Below are 18,600 nucleotides of genomic sequence, written 5' to 3' on the forward strand. Positions count from 1 at the left end.
GTTTCATAATTTGTATTAGATGTGTGGTTATGTATGAGTAAAAACGAAAATAAATGTTGCTGAAATGTTCCTAAATAATACATAATTTGTGAACATGTTTCATAATTTGTAAGGGATGTTTGGTTATGTATAATAGATGCAGGGTCTAGGGATTGGAAGAATGAAAATAAACATGCAAATATATGTTGGGTAAGAACAACGTATAATTCAGTACAGTGAAATAATAGTGATACAACCAAAATTATACATAATTTATAACACAAAATGATGTATTTGTATATAACATAAGTGTATGAAAAATTACAGGGGTTATGGCGCTTCGATTACTAGGGTTTCGATAGTTTTTCGTTAGGATCATTTTGATGAGAGAGAAAATATACTCTTTCTAAACCTGAAAGTTAAGTGAGAGAAAGTGATATATACGTTATGTATATTAACCCCCAAATCACGCCAAATTGATCCCAGAAAAATTTGAATCGGTTCGGAAAGAGGGAGGATCGATTTGGTTTCCAAATCTAAAAAGATGAGAGTAAATTAAAACAAGAAAAAATCCGTTATTCCCAATAAATGTCCAAAATCATGCTAAAAATAAGGCGTATCAAACTCGATCCGACAACAATTAAAAAAGTAGCGGAAAATCTAAAGGGGATATGGACGAAAATCTTTTGTATTTAATAAGGGTTATTATGTCCGAAGTAGTAAAAGGATTAAAAACCTATTTTATTGAAAGATTGGACTCTAAACTCTTTTTGAACATTATTTTGGGCCTTATATACCTGTAGACCCATTAGAAAATGACCTTACTTTGTGAAGTGAGACATTAGTTTGCAAAGATACTTGTGAAAGTAAGGTCATCCGTCCCAAATACGACTCCCCTTTAGTATTATTAATTCAAACGGACCTGCCGAATATTGTTTGTTACACAAACAGACAGTCACTGTTTCTGTATTGAAAATTCAAACGAAAAAAGACTGACACAGACAGAAAGAGAGTTGTCCGTTAGAAATCTTAAACTTTCAAATCAGAAAGAACAACTCAACGGAAATAGGCTCTCTCTCTCTCTCTAAGAGATAGATCATTTATGTCATCAGAGAGATATCGTGTTTGCTTAGAGGAAGCTCCTCCTACCAGTAGTAGTATTCATCATCAAGACCCATCAATTAATCAATTCCAAACCCCTCATCATCTTTTAACCTCCAAAAAACCCACAAAAATGAAATCTACCCTCCTTTGGAAATGGAGTTCCCTCCCCAACAAAACAGGATCTTAGGCCCTTTCTTCCATTACTAATTCATCACTTTAGAGTTCAATTCACTGAAAAACAACATTACTACTACTACCTTTCACCCCCATTTTCTCTTTTTGGTTCTCAAATCTAGTGGAAGCTGTTTTTGGTAAAAAAAAAAATCTTGGAAGCTTGTTCTGATTTGTATTTTCCTCTGTTTGGGGATGGGGAATTTGGTTAAAGAAGGGGAGTGTTGTCGGACGAGTAGTTCTTCGAGCTTATCCAGAACTTCCACTTCCACTGTGAATGAAGAGAATTGTCACACTAACAGCACTACTAGTAGTAGTAGTAGTACAAGTTCTGAAGAGTCATCTTCTCCTCCAAAGACGATTGTTTCACATTTTTCCAAGTCTGATACCCCAAATCACTCAATTGTATCTATTCGAAATGGAAGAGGAGATGAAGAAGATAAACCCAACTCTAACATTGACATAAAACTTGAGAAACAAAGGTCTAAGATTTCTGGTATGTTGTGCTCTTCTTTCTGTTGTTTCTTTTACTTTCCGCTGAAAAACAATCTCTTATGTGAATTTTTTTTCTTCTATCTTCTTTTGGTGTAGAGTATGAGATGATGAAGGAGAGATTCTCCAAATTGTTGCTTGGGGAAGATATGTCTGGTTGTGGGAAAGGGGTTTGTCCTGCCTTAGCTATTTCCAATGCCATTACAAATTTATGCGGTATGCTTTAATAATGTAGGTTAAATTTTTATTTGCTTCCAACACTTGTTTTTCTGTTTCTAATTTTTTATTTTTTTATCCAAAATCAGCCACCCTCTTTGGGCAGCTTTGGAGATTAGAGCCCGTACCACAAGCGAAAAAATCAATGTGGCGAAGAGAAATGGAATTGCTGCTTTGTGTTAGTGACCACATTGTCGAATTTATACCCTCTTGGCAAACATTTCCTGATGGAACCAAACTCGAGGTATCTAACTCTTCTTCTAGTTATCTAATTAGCTAGATACCATTTTCAATTTTTTTAATCGTTTTCAATTTCTTTACATTTTTCTCGATGTTTTGAAGAATTCGAGTTATACCAAAATGCGGTCTGATTCGGGATTTTATACTTCCTAAGCCTGTTCTCAACTAATTGTCTCACGTATATAAGCCCCATTCAAACAATTAGACCCAAACAATTATAAGCACCATATCTCCTTTATATTGGAGTACTAAACAACCACTGGTTATGTCGAAAGTGTCTTGATTATTAGTCGATGACCAACCCGGTTTGCAACCCAAAAAAGCGTTTCAATTTTAGCCCGATCCATTTACTTATGTTTGTCTAATTTTTAAGGGGTTGCTATCAATGTAAAGTGGTATGCTGAAGTCGGTTTTAGGGAGAGAGTTATAGGCGGTTGAGTGCTAGAGTTTTAGTGGGTTACACATACTAAAACCTTTAAGTAATCTCTTTAATCGTGTTATTCATTCATAGTGAAAATTATCGTGCCATTGTTCGCTGTAAAGTAGGTCTCATAAACCGAACCACGTAATCTTTTGTGTTTGTGTGATTGTTTACTTCCATTATAGCCTTTCTTGGTTTGCTTGTTCTTCGTCATTACGGGTTAGTACTTACACCTCGAATTGTATCAGGTCATGACTTGTAGACCGAGGTCCGACATTTATACCAATCTACCAGCTCTACGTAAACTGGACAACATGCTTCTTGTAAGATTCACCTTCTAGTATAGTTATTTGCTATAATTTTTTTCTTTAGCAAGCTATGTATCTGAGTGGTTACAAATTCTTTTCACGCAAACAGGAGATACTAGATAGTTTTAGCAATACGGAGTTTTGGTATGTCGACAAAGGAATCTCAACTCCACATGCTGATGGTTCAATTTCTTCCCGTAGACTTATGCAGCGTCAAGAAGAGAAGTGGTGGCTGCCTGCACCTTGTGTCCCAGCTGGTGGTCTCCAGGAAAATTCAAGGAAGCAATTAGAGCACAAACGCGAGTGCACCAACCAAATCCTTAAAGCTGCCATGGCTATTAACGACACTGCTTTAGCCGAAATGGAAGTGCCTGAATCATACTTGGAAGCTTTGCCAAAGGTATAAGAATCTCATAAAATAAATACTCCACTATATATCTTGAAGAATATCAAAACCTCAATATCGACGTGTTTGATTTGATTTGTATTAGAATGGAAGGACCAGCTTAGGGGATGTTATATACCGTTATATCACGTCAGATAAGTTCTCTCCCGAATGCCTTCTCGATTGCCTTGATCTATCCTCTGAACACGAGGCCTTAGAGATTGCTAACCGCGTTGAATCCTCGATTTATGTGTGGCGACGGAGAACGAATATCAAACTTGCAACCAACACAAACCACTTCACTCCAAAATCATCATGGGGGATGATTATCAAGGACATGATGGTTGATGCAGATAGGAGGGAAATGCTTGGAGATAGAGCTGAAAGCCTCTTGCTCTGCTTGAAGCAGCGGTTCCCCGGTCTATCACAAACAACCCTGGATATGAGCAAGATCCAATTTAATAAGGTTCCATCCCAAAACCCTCTTTTGTAGTTGAAGTTCAAATCCACAAGCTTTTTCTTCATTGAATATATGAAATTGGTCTCTTGCAGGATGTTGGGAAATCCATTCTAGAGAGCTACTCAAGAGTTCTAGAAAGCCTGTCGTTCAATATTGTTGCACGAATTGATGATTTGTTGTATGTAGATGATTGTACCAAGCATTCGGATCAGCTGCCAATAGTTCCGGCAATAAGTGTGATTGCTCACAAGAGGGTTTCACTTTCATACTCATCTGTGCCTGTCTCAGGCACTCCTTATGCTACCGCTTTTACAACTCCAAACTTCTCACCAGCCCCGACAGCTAGTCCTGCAAAAAGAGGAGTCTCGAATGGGAACAAGACACACCATGTTCGTGGGTTTGGAGTGAAGAAGGTCTTGACAGATTATCTTGGTGTTGAAACTAAAACCAAATAATACACTGGATCAATTATGTTGGTTACAACAGCAACCACAAATTCAGCATCTCACAAGTCAGTAGTTAACTGTTACCACGAAAGAGAACATAAAAACAAAAACTTGGAGCACAAGATGACTGACTAGTCATTCTTATAGTAGAGGGAAACGAGGAACGAAGTCCATTTCAATTGAGAAGTTACTTTGCAAGCGATAAGTGCTAATCCCCCCTAATATTGTTTTATTTTACTAGTTGCAATGAGGCGTCTCGCATAATTAAGCACGGTCTTTGTACTTTCTTCTTATCTTGTGAAGAAACAGATGTTGTATCTTAATGAATTTGTTGGGTTTTATCAAGTTTGTGAGCTTTCCTTGTAGGAAGTCAAAATAATGAGGACATGTGTGTTTAACTTGAAAAAGGTAGCTCACTTATAATGTAAGCTCCATTCCGATGAGGTATTACATCTTATTTTTATGTTTTGGAAGTGATCGTCTATGTGACAGTGCTTGATATATAAAATACGCGTTCCTTACCCCTCCCCCCATTTCAAAGATTGGAAGCTTCTCACTTGGGCTCTACCTAAATTTGTCGCGTATTCCTGAAGCCCATACGATTTGCTTAGCAAGAGTAAGTTATGCTCTCCTTATTATGGCAGTGCATATAAAAGTTTTTAAACGATCTGTCTGAGTAAAGAAGGTCCTTAACATTAAGAAGAAGGTCCTTTGTTACAATATTTGTTTAATTACAAGCTAGTCTATTTGAAAAACGTGGGGTGTTTTTAGTTTTATTTTTGAACCTCCTCCGTCGTTGTCGTTTTTGGTGTTTCAGGACTATTACTTTTCTTTCTGGTAGCCCGGATGTAACAACCAACGGAAACAAGGAATGTGGTAGCAAGTCCCCCCAGTATGACTCCACCTGCCGCCACGGACTTATTGTTTTTATGATTATGGTGGTGACGACCCATCTTCCTTCCATCCAAAACCATTTTTGGAGCGTCTGCAATTAAACCATTACTCTTCACTGCAACTTCTGCACCAGTAGTAGCTCCACCCTCATTTCCATGATCTCCATTGGTGAGAGGAGTTATATCTGCTTTAGAACCTCTTATCGTTTCGTCAGTACTAGAAGAACTCAATGCCGAAGGTTCCGGAACAGAATAATGCTTACAAGATAAACCACAAGAACTTGGCAAAGTCTCAGCATTTTGGTACTTAGCCATAGCTAGAACAACAAGAAGTTGAGTCAAAATCGAAGAAACTAGAAAGAACTTGGCCATCTCAGACTCTGAAAGTTATCAAAATAAAATGTTTGTGAAGTTTAGAGATTGGGATATGAAGGTTGGTCTATATATATATATATATATATATATAGGAGTTGTCTTGGGAAGGGGTGGGGGGAGTTCAATGGAAGGTTCCCCATTGTTGGAAGGTAGGTGATAGTTTATGCATTGTTTTGTGATGTAAGAGAGTAGATTTGTATTGACTAGGGGAGGGAAGAGAGTAGGCACACGTGAAAACATTAGACTAAAGAAAGTTGCAGGAGTTAACAACATTGTAGGGGACATGATCTGAGTGTTTGTGAATTTATAATACTAGTCTGGATTCTGGAAGTCAATCTGTTTAGCTGTCCACAACCCTAGCTCATCTACTGTCATTCTTTACTTTATATCTTTATGGAAAATGCTACTTGGCCCAATTCGTTTGGCCCAATCGATGAGGTGACATGTCTATGTTGGTGTTCCATGTGCGGTTTTGACTTGGTCGTGCCAAGCTCTGGCCGAGATCTCTTGCGAAACAGCATTGTTGCTACTTCATATCATAGAGTATCCCTCTAACCTTATGATAGAAACGAAAGTTTCAAAAAAATTAGTACGTATAGCTTATTAAATCAAGTACAATATACACCTGTTACATCACCTTACTCTATATTTCCCTTTTCGCTTTTGTCGTCTTGTGTGTTTTTTAATTAATAATATAAATTAGTACGTATAATATTTAACAATCAAATGTTTGATTAAATCCATTGCGGACGCACGACAAGTAGTTTCCACTCCTTAAATGACATTGATAATTGAAATATGTCTATGCTTTAGAGTCAAGAAGGTCTTGACAGATTATCTGGATCAGTTATGTTGGTTTCAACAGCAACCATGATTTCAGCATCTCACAAGTCAGTAGTTAACTGTTACCACGAAAGAGAAAAATGGAAACTGAAACATGGAGCACAAGATGATTGATAAATCATTCTTATAGTAATGGGAAACGAGGAACGAAGTTCATTTCAAATGAAAAGTTACTTTTGCAAGCAATAAGTGCTAATCCCCCTAATATCGTTTTTATTTTACTAGTTGGAATGAGGCATCTCGCATAATTAAGCATGGTCCTTTGTACTTTCTTCTAATCTTATGAAGAAACAGAGTTTTGTATCTTAATGAATTTGTTGGGTTTTATCAAGTTTGTTGCTTCCCTTATAGGACGTCGAAAATAATGAGGAGAGATGTGTATCACTTGAAAAAGGTAGCTCACTTATAATGTAAGCTCCATTTCAATGAGGTATTACATCTTATTTTTATGTTTTGGAAGTGATGGTCTATATTAGGTGCTCGATATACAATACGCGTTCCTTAATCCTTACCCTCCCCTCCATTTCAAAGATTGGAAGCTTCTCATTTGGCCCCTACCTAAATTTGTCACGGACGAAGGCGTATTCCTAAAGCCCATACGATTTGCTTAGCAAGAGTAAGTTATGCTCTCATAATTCTGGCAGTGCATATTAACGTTTCCAAACTATGTGCCTGAGTAAAGAAGAAGGTCCTTAACATTGAGAAGAAGGTTCTTTGTTACAATATATGTTTAATTACAAGCTAGTCTATTTTAAAACGTGACGTGTTTTTAGTTTTATTTTTGAATCTCCTCTGCCGTTGTCGTTTTTGTTGTTTCAGGACTATTAGTTTTCTTTCTGGTAGCCCGGATGTAACAACCCACGGAAATGAGGAATGTGGTAGCAAGTCCCCCCAGTATGACTCCACCTGCCGCCACCGACTTATCGTTTTTATGATTATGGTGGTGAAGACCCATCTTTCTTCCATCCAAAACCATTTTTGGAGCTTCTGCAATTAAATCATTACTCTTCACTGCAACTTCTGCACCAGTAGTAGCTCCACCCTCATTTCCATGATCCACATTGATGAGAGGAGTTATGTCTACTTTAGAACCTCTTATCATTTTGTCAGTACTAGAAGAACTCAATGCCGTTGATGGTGGCGGGGTAGATAAACTCAAGACTGGTCCTGAAACAGAATTACCCTTACAAGATAAACCACAAGAACTTGACAAAGTCTCAGCATTTTGGTACTTAGTCATAGCTAGAACAACAAGAAGTTGAGTCAAAATCGAAGAAACTAGAAAGAACTTGGCCATCTCAGACTCTGATAAGTTATCAAAATAAAATGTTTGTGAAGTTTAGAGATTGGGATATGAAGGTTGGTCTATATATATATATATAGATATAGGAGTTGTCTTGGGAAGGGATGGGGGAGTTCAATGGAAGGTTCCCCATTGTTGGAAGGTAGATTTGTATTGACTGGGGGAGGGAAGAGAGTAGGCACACGTGAAAAACATTAGAATAAAGAAAGTTGCAGAAGGAGTTACAACTTTGTAGGGGACATGATCTGAGTGTTTGTGAATTTATAATACTAGTTTGGAAGTCAATCTGTTTAGCTGTCCACAGCCCCTACTCCCTAGGGCCCTAGCTGATCATCTACTGTCATTCTTTACTTTATGCAATATGCTACTTGGCCCAATTTTTTGGCCCTGAGTTTGGCCCGATCGCGGAGGTGACGTCCATGTTGGTGTTCCATGGGCGGTTTTGACTTGGTTGTGCCAAGCTCGGCCAGGACCTCTCGCCAGATAGCACCGCTACTACTTCATATCATAGACTAGTACCCTCTAACCATACACGATAGAAACGAAAGTTTCATCAGAAAGACACTTAGTCCCGCATTGCTTAAGAAGACTTTCTACACATAAATTATTAAATCAAGTACGATATACACCTGTTACATCACCTTACTCCAATTTAGTTTTTGTCGTCTTATGTGTTTTTTTTATTAATAATATAAATAAGTACGTGAAAAATTTTACAATCAAATGTTTAATTATATTCATTGCGGACGGAGGACAAGTAGTTTCCATTCCTTAAATGACATCGATTCATTAACAAAAAAAATAAATGACATCGATAATTGAAATTATGTCTTTACTTTGGATGATGGATTTGAGTTATTTTTAATCAAGTATTAGACCATCAAACTAGCAATTAAGAGCATCACATGCTTAGATACCTCTCTTGTCTGTTACTTGTTTAGGTTCTCCTAATCTCCCCAATTTTAAACTCTAAAACAACAGGTTATGTTTGGCCAACACACATCTATCCTTTCCTAAAGACATATCTATTGAGTAAGGGATAATTTCATCCATTTCCTTTCTTTAGAGCATCTCCAATGCAAAACTTAAAAAAATCTCTATTCATCCTATGTGTCAAGTTTCAATTGAGATTCTCACTCATAGGTGGCGACAATAGAGATCCTCAATTTTTTCGTGTCTCCAATGCAAAACTCTAAACTAGTCTTATTTACTTATGTGACATAGTTATTTTTGTAAATCAATAATTAGTTATTTAGAAAATATAGAAGACTCGATTTCTATTGGTTGAAAATCAAATATTGATGAGTTGGACAATTAAAGATATCTCAAGAGGACACTCTATTTCTAGAGTGTCCTCTTGAGATATCTCTATTCCACCCTCGACACATCATCTTAGAGATCCAAATAGTGTGTTGCATTGGAGAGACTTTTTAAGAAAAAACTCTAAAAATCATATGTGGCACTGAGAGTTTCTAAGATTGAGTATTGCATTGGAGATGCTCTTAGTAGTAACAATTAGGTTTCATATCGCCAAGTCGGTGATACTTAAAATGGAATCATCACACAAAGATGCGCGTGTTACAATGTAGGCTTCAGCGTTTGTATGCGTAGTTCAGAAAAGGTACAGAGACATTGTCTTGGTATCCATATTATTGCATTTGTGGACGAGTATTTGTTTATGAAACCCAAACAGCCGTACTCAGCCTATAAAGTTAAAGGGTAGAGACTACTATTTATCTCAGTAATCCTAAAATAGTATATACATGAAAATTGAACCTTTGAGGCTTAGCAATCCATGCATCAATTTGTGCGCCAGACTAGGACTAGAACCCACCAGTTAGTAATCTGCGTTGTGCAAGTGCACCACAAGAAAATGAGGTTTCGGATGATTGATTGTTTCTACGGAGCCCCCGATCCCGATGTGAGGATTTTCAGAACAAAAAAAAGTGGGAAGAGTCTATTTTAAGAGAGGTGCAAACAACACTAGAAGAGGGCTCTAAAAATTCCTATACTAGGGTTATATTCTTTGCTATTTTTGTAAAAATTCTTCTCTCATTTACCTTTTTCTTTTTCTCATTCTATATGCTGATGCCCTTTAGTGTTAGGAATATTTAATGATATTTAAAGTGAATTGCCTAATGAAAACAACCAGCCGTTAGCTCAGCTGGTAGAGCGCACGGCTTTTAACCGTGTGGTCGTGGGTTCGATTCCCACAGACGGCGAGGTCTATATGTTTTTTCTTACTTTTTCTTTGTTTTGATCTTTTTCTTGCTCAATCAGAGAAAGAGAGAGAAGGTGGAAACGGCAAACAACATCACATTGACAATGGAACTACAGGGAGATGGAGAAAGAAGCAAACGAGCCACCACAAAAACCAGCATTTCTATTTTTTATTGATCTCTAGACTTGAGGTTCAGAAGGGATTCATTGTAATGTAAGGCAAGGCAGCAAGAAGGATAGGCAAGGAAGGGCAAGGCTTGGCATGCGGGAACGCCCATCTCCGTGACGAATGGCCTGCCCCGAAACGGTCGATGTTATATTTGTGGAAAGGTCTGGGTTTTTTTTTGGAAAGACCCAATCCCTTCAACATGGCCATTCAGGCCACGTACGGCGAAGCTTTCGTCCTGCTTGCTTGACAGGTAAAAGTGGCCACTGGAAAGGTTTCGATCTGACATTGTTAGTCCCGAACCATTGTCTACGACAAAGCTTTCATCCTCCTTGCTCATGACAGGCAAACGTGGCAACCAGAAAGGTCGTTCCGATCTGACACTGTTAGCCCCGAACCATTGTCTACACCAGCACAATCAACACTGAAGAGAGAGAGATCTGCCTGATGTTTAACCCCACTAAATTATCGATCCCAGTACCAAGTCCATTAAAAGTAGCAATGAAAATCATTAACATATCAATGCTTTTAAAATACCCGTAAAGCAAGAAACATTAGGTAGAAATTTGATTTCTTGATCTTCTTTTACAACTTGGGTAGTGGGCAATTGAGAATTTATCACTTGATCTCAAACTTGGGTAATCGTCGAAGAATTATGAGTATTTTCTTTTGATTCCAAAGATGAAGCCCTTCATTAATGGCAACAACTAATAGAAGAAAGATCAAGAAGACTTGCAGTAATAACACAACCTACATGAGAGAAGTTTTTTGTTTTTGAGTTATGGTTATGACCATTACAAATAGAGCTAAAACGTTGATATGACCAAATACTTCAAGAAGATCATTCGCTCGTTCAGTTATTTAACGATTATAAACGAAGAGGTTGAAATAACAGCAAGAAGCCAACCAACAAGAAGAATAAAAGATTTAGAATCATTACCAAAAACAGTGAAGTAAAGTTGAGTCATTATAGCTCCACTTCATAGTTAATCCTGTAAATCCTTTTATAAGACCACTCGTATTTTTAACACCGGTGACTAATGGACCAGTAATAGCAAAATTTTGAGAATTAGCACCAATGGCAATGTACGTAGTACATAAACATTTGGAAGAGCTTGGGTTTTTGAATATGGCCTGAAACTGATAGCGAAACCATGAAGGACCCGAGGAAATCCATGGTGGCTCCGGCGAGAAGATAAACCAAGACGGAGTTATTTCAGCAAGACTACAGAGAATTCCAACAGCATCAGAGTATTTGAAGAAACTAAGTTGAGACTTCAGAGTTTCTTGATCATACCCAAGTGATATTTTGATGCCTTTTGAGTAGATTCCAAATAGGTAAGATGCACCGGCTCCAGACATGATGAGGAATGAGGCGAATAACCAAAAATTGAGATGGAAAAGTACGTAGTAGATCATTCCTCTAAGTGCGTAGTCGCTAATGACATCGCTGTTGTGGACAAAAAATGGCTCACCTAGAACCCTCAATCAACTTGTCCCTTGCTGGAGCTAGAGGCCCTGCTGTCGCGAGAGGCTCAGTTTCTTGCGAGCAAACGATCTTAATCCCGAGCTTTGACTCAAAATCCTTTAAGAAGTTCAACATAACCTGCAACATCATACATGAATGTTCAACAAGATGAACAAAATCAGATTAGCTTCAACGACATCTAAATTGGGGATGTAAGAGGAGGGCCCTCCATTTTACCACCATTTGATAGTTAATGGCCAAAACCAATTCAGTCACACCAATATCTCTGAGAGCTTCAATCTGTCACAAGTCGTAATAATGAATTCTCAAGAATAGATAAAAAGAACCCAAATTAGAACAACAATAAGAAAGAGAGCCCAAACAAAAAAAAAACTATACTTCACTAACAACGAAGTTACTGTAAGGTCGACTAAGATGTCACTCCTGCCTGTAATATGAACTTCCCAAGCTGTCCAGAAGGAAGAAAAAGAAAACTTGACACATGAAGGCATATCAAATAAGCTACAATTTGGAAATTATGAAAGATATAACACTATATATATCCAATGTTCTCTAGAACGAAACCTACCTATAGCAAAGGAATAAAATTGCTGCTCGAGACAAATGTTTAGATTGTTCATCTCTTTCAACCATTTTCTCCTCCCAATTCAAAGAACAGAGTACTTCCCTGGTTGGGACGCACCAGGGAGTGACAACGCCTGCTTCGTGATGTCCTCCAAAACACGTTTCACCTCTGTTTTTGCTTTCTTCACTGATGTTTCTGTTGGTCCCTCAATGAACAGGTACAGCTTCCTCTCTCCAGGCCCTGCAATCTTTCCTGGTGGATAATATTGCCCCCTTGTAGTAATTGCAGCCCCAGTCCATTCAGAGATCGGACCTAATGTTTCTTTGTGGGTCACCTTCCAGCGAGCATTCTGAGGGAAATCGTTAATCTCGAACTCTGCTTCGTAGTGTTCAGGCATGGCATCAGCTTGTATCTTTGCTAGGTTGTGCTGCAAGTTCATGGCAGCTGCCAGTGCTGCAGCCCGAGCTGCCCCGTCGTTGGGAGCGACTGAGAGGGTAGCCCCTGGCAGTACTGTAGATGTACCTGGTATTAAGGGCATACCACCCAAAACACTTGGGAGAGCTACAGATGGCATCCCCCCATTGGGTAGAAACTGGCCTGGTGCTGATACAACAGGGGCAGTCACTGAAGCCTTGGATACCGCCGCTAGGGCAGCAACATGTGCAAGGGCGGCCTGCTGTGAGAGATCAGTTCCCCCTGCCTTGCGTATCCCTTCATCCTCATCCTCTGAATCTGATTTGTCTTCCTCAAACCCATATTCTCTTGCTTGAGCTTTCTTTGCAGCATTTCTCATTTCATCTTCCTCTTCGTTGAACTTAAAACCACTTCCACCATAACCAGTCCCATGGGCACGTTCGACTCCCTGATTCACTTTTGCCGCGAATCCATCAGCAAGAGCCTTTAGATCTTCCGGAACAGCTTGCTCAGATAATTCCAAGGCCTTCACAAGATCTGGAGCATATCTATCATCTTCCTCTGAGATGAATGTGATTGCACAGCCTTTTCGACCTGCTCGACCTGTCCTACCAACACGGTGGACATAGTCTTCATAGTGATTGGGGACATCATAGTTGATCACTAATTCAAGCTCCTTCACATCTAAGCCCCTAGCAGCGATACTTGTCGCTACCAATAGATTACAGACATTGCTCTTGAAATCGGAAATGGTGGACTCACGGTCTGTCTGATCCTTTGCTCCATGAAGTGAGAGGCAAGGGTAACCAGCCTTCAGCAAGTCCTTAAACAAAGAATCACACTTCTCCTGAGAGTGAACAAAAATCAAAATCTTTCCTTTCTCGTACCATTCTCCGAGCAGCTCTAACAACCTTAAGAACCTTTCGTTCTCTGGTCTCATCTCAACCAACTGGCTTATATCCTTGTTAACAACACTTCTCCCTCCAATTTGTATCTCGACAGGCTTCGTCAGTACTTTACGCGCCAGTATTTCAACCTGACGGGGAAAAGTTGCAGAGAAAAGCACCGTTTGTCGATCAGGTCTTGTATTTTGAACAATGCGAGTAATCTGGGGTTCGAAACCCATGTCAAACATTCTATCAGCTTCATCCATAACTAGATAAGTAACTCTGCGGAGATTTGTAATTTTTCCACTACTTGTACAAAGTATATCTATCATCCTACCTGGAGTACACACCACTATCTCGGCACCACGTTTCAGTTCACTGATTTGTTGTGCAACCCCAGAGCCTCCGTAAACAGGAACAGAGTTAACACCCATCACCCTCGCAAACCTCCTGATATCACTGTGGATCTGCTGGACAAGTTCTCTAGTAGGAGCCATTATAAGCCCAATCGGTCCGTCTCCAGGAACCACTGGTGGCTGATCTTTAATATGCCTCAACATTGGCAAAACAAAAGCAAGAGTTTTACCTGACCCTGTTTTGGCTACACCTATGCAATCTCGACCGCTCATGATTATAGGTAGTGCCTGAGCTTGAATTGGCATAGGCTTTTCATAACCAAGTTTTTTAATGGTATCCAGGATTTTACTTGTCAAACCAGTTTGGATCCATGTCTTGATCGGTTTCGGCACGTCCTTCCCGTGCAACTTCAATTCAAGTTCTTTTCTGTAAGTTATAACCTCTTCAGTTGTCATCCTTAATATCTCTTTTACTTCAATATAGAAATTCTTCCTAAAAGGAGGATAATGTATCTTTGAGTGGTCAACCAACGAAAGTTTCTCCACTTTCGTCTTCTTCACCCTTTTTATAAACTCATCATCGTCCTCATCTTCTACTGTAGCATTATCATCATCTCCGAGATCACTATAATCAGAATCAGAATCCTCGCCCTGAATGATTCTTCCCATAGATTTGTTCCCAACCTTCCTTATCTGATCACGATTAACTAGACTATCTTTCTGGTTCAGATTCTTCAAATCAGATTTTTTATCAATAGACTTCAGAGAACTATCCCCATTGTTTAGTTTCTCAACTTCTGGTAATACCATGGAATTCATGAAAGCATCCAGCGGGTCAATTTCCTCTTCGTTTGCATCTTGCACACCATCTGTAACAGGTGCAGCAGTCTCATCCTTAGAATCTATCATCATTTCATCTCCTCCTTCGATCGCACTCCCCAAACCTTCTTTTTCCTCGCCATGTTTAACATCCACTGACCTATAAGATCAGATCACAGAAAGCAGAAGAAAAATAATTAACAAAGCGTTACAAGTGCAAGCGCTAAAAGAACTAAAGAAATGAAAACATCACAAAAAGAGTTGAAACACTGCCAAAAACCTAAGAGGTAAGAAAAATCAAGATATCCAAAAGGAAAAGTATAGTACCTGATGGCTGCCGCAGGAACATCCTTAGAGTCTTCCAGCATTATATCTCCACCTTCTTCATCATCAGACTCTCCTTCTAAAGTCCAATTCTTACCAGACTTGAGTTCATCATGTGTTTCTTCCCCCTGCTTTTCTCTTTCGGATTCTTCTTTCTTTCTTTTTAATTCCTGCCACTCCTGAACTCTCCTCCTCCTCTTATCCATTTCTTCGTCAAGTTTCCTTTGCTCTTCCTCCAAGTCTTCTTCTCTTGATCGATTTTCTTTGGTTTCAAGAACTTCCTCAGTCTTTGTCCTTCTTGAGTCATCATTGTCGTCCCTGTGCCTATCAGACCTGCCCCTCTCTCGATCCCGTTCTCTCTCCCTGTAAGTATCTTCTCTCCGTCGCCGCTTTCTGTCATGGTCCTTCAAACCTTCAGCATCTCTATCGTCATCTCTTTCCGGTTCTCTACGCTTCTCTTTTTCCCTGATTCTCTCCCTTTCTCTTTCTTCTCTCTCTCGTGCTCGTTCTTTCTCTTTTTCTCTTTCCTTTTCCCTGATTCTCTCCCTTTCTCTTTCTTCTCTCTCTCGTGCTCGTTCCTTCTCTTTTTCTCTTTCCCTTTCCCTCTCTCTTTCCCTTTCTCTCTCCTTATCCATCCTTTCTTTTTCTTTTTCTTTTTCACTTTCTCTATCTTCACGATCTCTCTCCGTATCACGGTCTTTAGGCTTCTCTTTCAACCTGTTCCTATCCTCATCCCGACTTCGTGTGTGGTCCTTCTCTCTATCCTTGTGTTTAGAATCTCTATCTCTATGTTTCTCCCTTTGTTTTTCTTCGACACTTCTCTCTCTTTCTGAGCGTCGAGACTCTCTTTCCCTGTCTTTCTTTTGAGAATCACCAGGATCCCGAGCCTTATCCTTGTCCGTGCGTCGCTCTCCGCTTCTATCCTTATCTCTATCTTTCTCTCTTTCTCGTCCTCCCCTCCTCGTCTCTTCCTTCCTATCTGATCGAACCTTGGATTTATTTTTATTCTCTTCAGTCATTGCACTCTTACTTCACACAATAAAACTGCAAGCAAAATAAAAAGAGATTGAAGTTAGATGCAAAGCAATCTTGAAGAATCTGAAGCAATCTACAGACAGAAGTACAGAACAATAATATATCTCCAAAGGATAGCCGACCTATCTCGAAATGAATATCTAGTGAGCTATGTTAGGTACGGAAAATAGCCTCAAATTGGGAATAAAGCATGAACTGGGTGTGTAGCAGGGCAGGGTGGCTGCATAATAGATATATAGTTTTGCCAGCGTCATGTTAGTTTATCTGCTCCTAATGATATAACTTCGCCTAACGACTAGCAGAAAGCATCAGTGCAAAGAGGTACATAATTTGGCAAAGTGACCTATTAGTTCTATACAGGGGTGAAGCCAGGATTTCGAATCATATATGACTAGACTAAAGTTTTTATCAGCAAACTTGTACTTCCACATGTATGTACTCGCTAGACACAACTTTTTAGTAATTATTGTAAATTTTTGTTACACTACTATATTAAAATTTCATGATGGATGATTCCAAAAACTTAAAAAGATAAGAACATATTAGATAAGAATGCGGAAGTTGTGCATTTCAATTCCATGGTCTCGTACACACGATGGATCATTCATGTCATAGGTGTGGATCAAAGGTACAGCTTAGAATGCAAAGAATAGGGCAAATTTTATGCAAGTATTCAAATTCTTAGTGAAAAAGTACACAGAGTGATCTCCCAAATACCTTCCCTAATCTTTGAATCTTTCGTTCAGTAATTTCATCGAACAGTTTTTGCGAGCATAAATCTTAACAGGTTTACATGGTAAACAATGAATACAGTTCGCAAAGAACAATAACAATACAAATGGAGAGACTAATAACGCTAAACATCCACAATGACAACGATTTAAATGATTCTTTTTACCCTAATTTAATCGATGTCTTAATCTATAAGAAGAACCGAGAAGAAGAAGGAACTAGAAAGAAATGTTAATACATTACTCCCGATTTAGGTATAGTCGTGGCCGGACAGGAGAAACGATACAGGACGGAGAATCGACGAGAATGCGATAGAGAGAAATTTTCTACAACCCTTTTCTTCAATGGAACCCTAAAAATTCCTTCTAATTTCTTCCCCACAGCTTCTCTCACTTCATCTGCTACTTTCCCTAGAGAGACCTCAAACAAACACATACGAAATTACTGGACTACCAGCATTACTTCAATGAATTACAAAATCGAGGGACAATTACTGAAACCCCCACCTTTTATTTATAATTACTCAAACCCCACCTTTTTGGAATTTTCCGTTAGATTTAACGGCACCACGCGGTTAGTAATGTTGAGTGACTAAAATGGCCGTCGGTTAAACAAGCCCCCACCTTTCTGAAATTAAAAAATTGGGTGTCTTCGAACAAAAACGGGGGGCGCAAATAACCCACTCTTTCTTCTCCATCTCACCCAGCAAAAAACGAGTTTGAAAGGTGGGAGTTTCAGAGGTAAGACTATCACCGACGACAACTCTCCTCTTCAATCACCGACGACAACCGACGGTAAATCTCCTCTTCAACTATCACCTTGGTAAGTTCACTCCTGAGAATTTTTTTGGTAATCTTCCCAAATCCCAAATAAACTGAAACCCTAAATCGAACAGTTAGAATATTAATTGGTTTTAATTCAGAATAAGGACGTGAAACCCTAGTTTAAAACATGAACATGTGGTATTAATTCATATATGAGGATGTGAAACCCTAGTTAAGTACTTAAGTAGTTCAATTTTCAGACTTGTCAAGCTCTAATGGTGGATTCTTCTTCTCACTAAGGTTGGTACTCTGCAATTTTCAGTATCCTCTGTTTTCCCACTTGAGTTCTTCTTCTTCTTCACCAAATATCATCATCTAGTAATAGTAGTAGTAGTAAATTGAGTCCAACTATCATCTTCATCATAGTAATCATAGGTTCCATTCTTTAACCCAATCTCAATTTTACTTCATCTAGCAGTTAAATCTCAAGTTCACCCAATCTCAATTTTACTTCATAGGTGCCATTATGTTGTTTGTCTATGTGAATTTCCGACATAGCTTAATCTTTAACCAGATCAAAGAAAACCCACAATTCCAAAAATCTTAATAATTTTTCTATCTTTCAAGTACCCAATTCAATATAATAAGAAAACAAAACCACCCACCCAGAAGAGAACTAACCTTAGAAAATGGGAAATTCATCATTAATGGAGTTGGTAAGAGTACTCTAATTAAAATTGGAGATGGATGAATTTGAAAAGGTGGCGGGTTTCAGTAAGTGTATTACTAAAAGGCGGGGGTTTTAGTAAGAGGGCAAGAAAGTAGTATTGAAAAATTAAAAGTTAAATCTAACAGAAATTCCAAAAAGGTGGGGGTTTCAGTAATTATAAATAAAAGGTGGGGTTTCAGTAATGTGCATTATGAAAAAGTGGGGGTTTCAGTAATTTTCCCCAAAATCTATCTCCGCTGCAGTCAGGGTCCTCAGAAATAGTCTCTCAGTGACTCGACCTTGTAAAGTAGCTCAGAAACCTAGTCTTTTGTAATCAAATAGGTCAGTCGGTTACGGGAGAGACGAGTCTCATCCGCTTTTTAGTGGGATCTTGATAAAAATTACATCCAATGAGTGATATAAATTAATTTTCATGTAAATCGACTCAAAACAATAATAGGTTACCCTCTCTCTAAAATAATTA

General features: G+C 38.8%; 2 protein-coding genes and 1 non-coding gene across 17 annotated transcripts; 2 read left to right on the forward strand and 1 right to left on the reverse strand.

The window, feature by feature from the left end:
- The first annotated feature begins 903 nt into the window (after positions 1-903).
- LOC147564521 (rop guanine nucleotide exchange factor 7-like) lies at positions 904-4,567 on the forward strand. Its single transcript, XM_086647559.1, has 7 exons — positions 904-1,750; positions 1,846-1,962; positions 2,052-2,206; positions 2,872-2,946; positions 3,041-3,331; positions 3,423-3,782; positions 3,869-4,567. Exons 1-7 carry the CDS (start codon positions 1,450-1,452, stop codon positions 4,229-4,231), a joined length of 1,662 nt encoding a protein of 553 aa, XP_086503685.1. The 5' UTR covers positions 904-1,449; the 3' UTR covers positions 4,232-4,567.
- A 5,220-nt stretch (positions 4,568-9,787) lies between these two features.
- TRNAK-UUU (transfer RNA lysine (anticodon UUU)) lies at positions 9,788-9,858 on the forward strand. Its single transcript has one exon. It is a non-coding gene; the product is annotated as a tRNA-Lys (tRNA).
- Positions 9,859-10,933: 1,075 nt separating this feature from the next.
- Positions 10,934-18,136, reverse strand: LOC147564523 (DEAD-box ATP-dependent RNA helicase 45-like). 15 transcript variants are annotated; one of them, XR_015227576.1, is made up of 6 exons: positions 16,882-18,136; positions 14,880-15,920; positions 12,080-14,712; positions 11,899-11,959; positions 11,731-11,790; positions 10,934-11,628 (listed from the first exon to the last, which is right to left on the reverse strand). XR_015227576.1 is itself a non-coding variant. In XM_086647598.1 (3 exons), exons 2-3 carry the CDS (start codon positions 15,893-15,895, stop codon positions 12,159-12,161), a joined length of 3,570 nt encoding a protein of 1,189 aa, XP_086503724.1. In that variant the 5' UTR covers positions 15,896-15,920; positions 16,882-18,136; the 3' UTR covers positions 11,878-12,158. The 15 variants fall into 15 exon arrangements, 2 of the variants coding, with proteins under 2 accessions (XP_086503724.1, XP_086503744.1); XR_015227577.1 differs by having other exon boundaries at positions 11,728-11,790; XR_015227582.1 differs by having other exon boundaries at positions 11,890-11,959.
- Between the last annotated feature and the right edge of the window lie 464 nt (positions 18,137-18,600).

This window comes from Eschscholzia californica, unplaced genomic scaffold, assembly GCF_041429995.1.
Source record: "Eschscholzia californica isolate CP2 unplaced genomic scaffold, dmEscCali1.0.p SCAF_1, whole genome shotgun sequence".
NCBI classification, from domain to species: Eukaryota; Viridiplantae; Streptophyta; class Magnoliopsida; order Ranunculales; family Papaveraceae; genus Eschscholzia; species Eschscholzia californica.

Bases quoted from the DNA above. Each gene is read 5' to 3' on its own strand.
- LOC147564521 (XM_086647559.1), top strand. From the start codon at position 1,450: ATGGGGAATTTGGTTAAAGAAGGGGAGTGTTGTCGGACGAGTAGTTCT. The intron at 1,751-1,845 runs GTATGTTGTGCT...CTTTTGGTGTAG, and splicing joins ACAAAGGTCTAAGATTTCTG to AGTATGAGATGATGAAGGAG. The intron at 2,947-3,040 runs GTAAGATTCACC...TCACGCAAACAG, and splicing joins AACTGGACAACATGCTTCTT to GAGATACTAGATAGTTTTAG.
- LOC147564523 (XM_086647598.1), bottom strand. From the start codon at position 15,895: ATGACTGAAGAGAATAAAAATAAATCCAAGGTTCGATCAGATAGGAAG. The intron at 14,713-14,879 runs GTACTATACTTT...CTGATCTTATAG, and splicing joins GTTCCTGCGGCAGCCATCAG to GTCAGTGGATGTTAAACATG.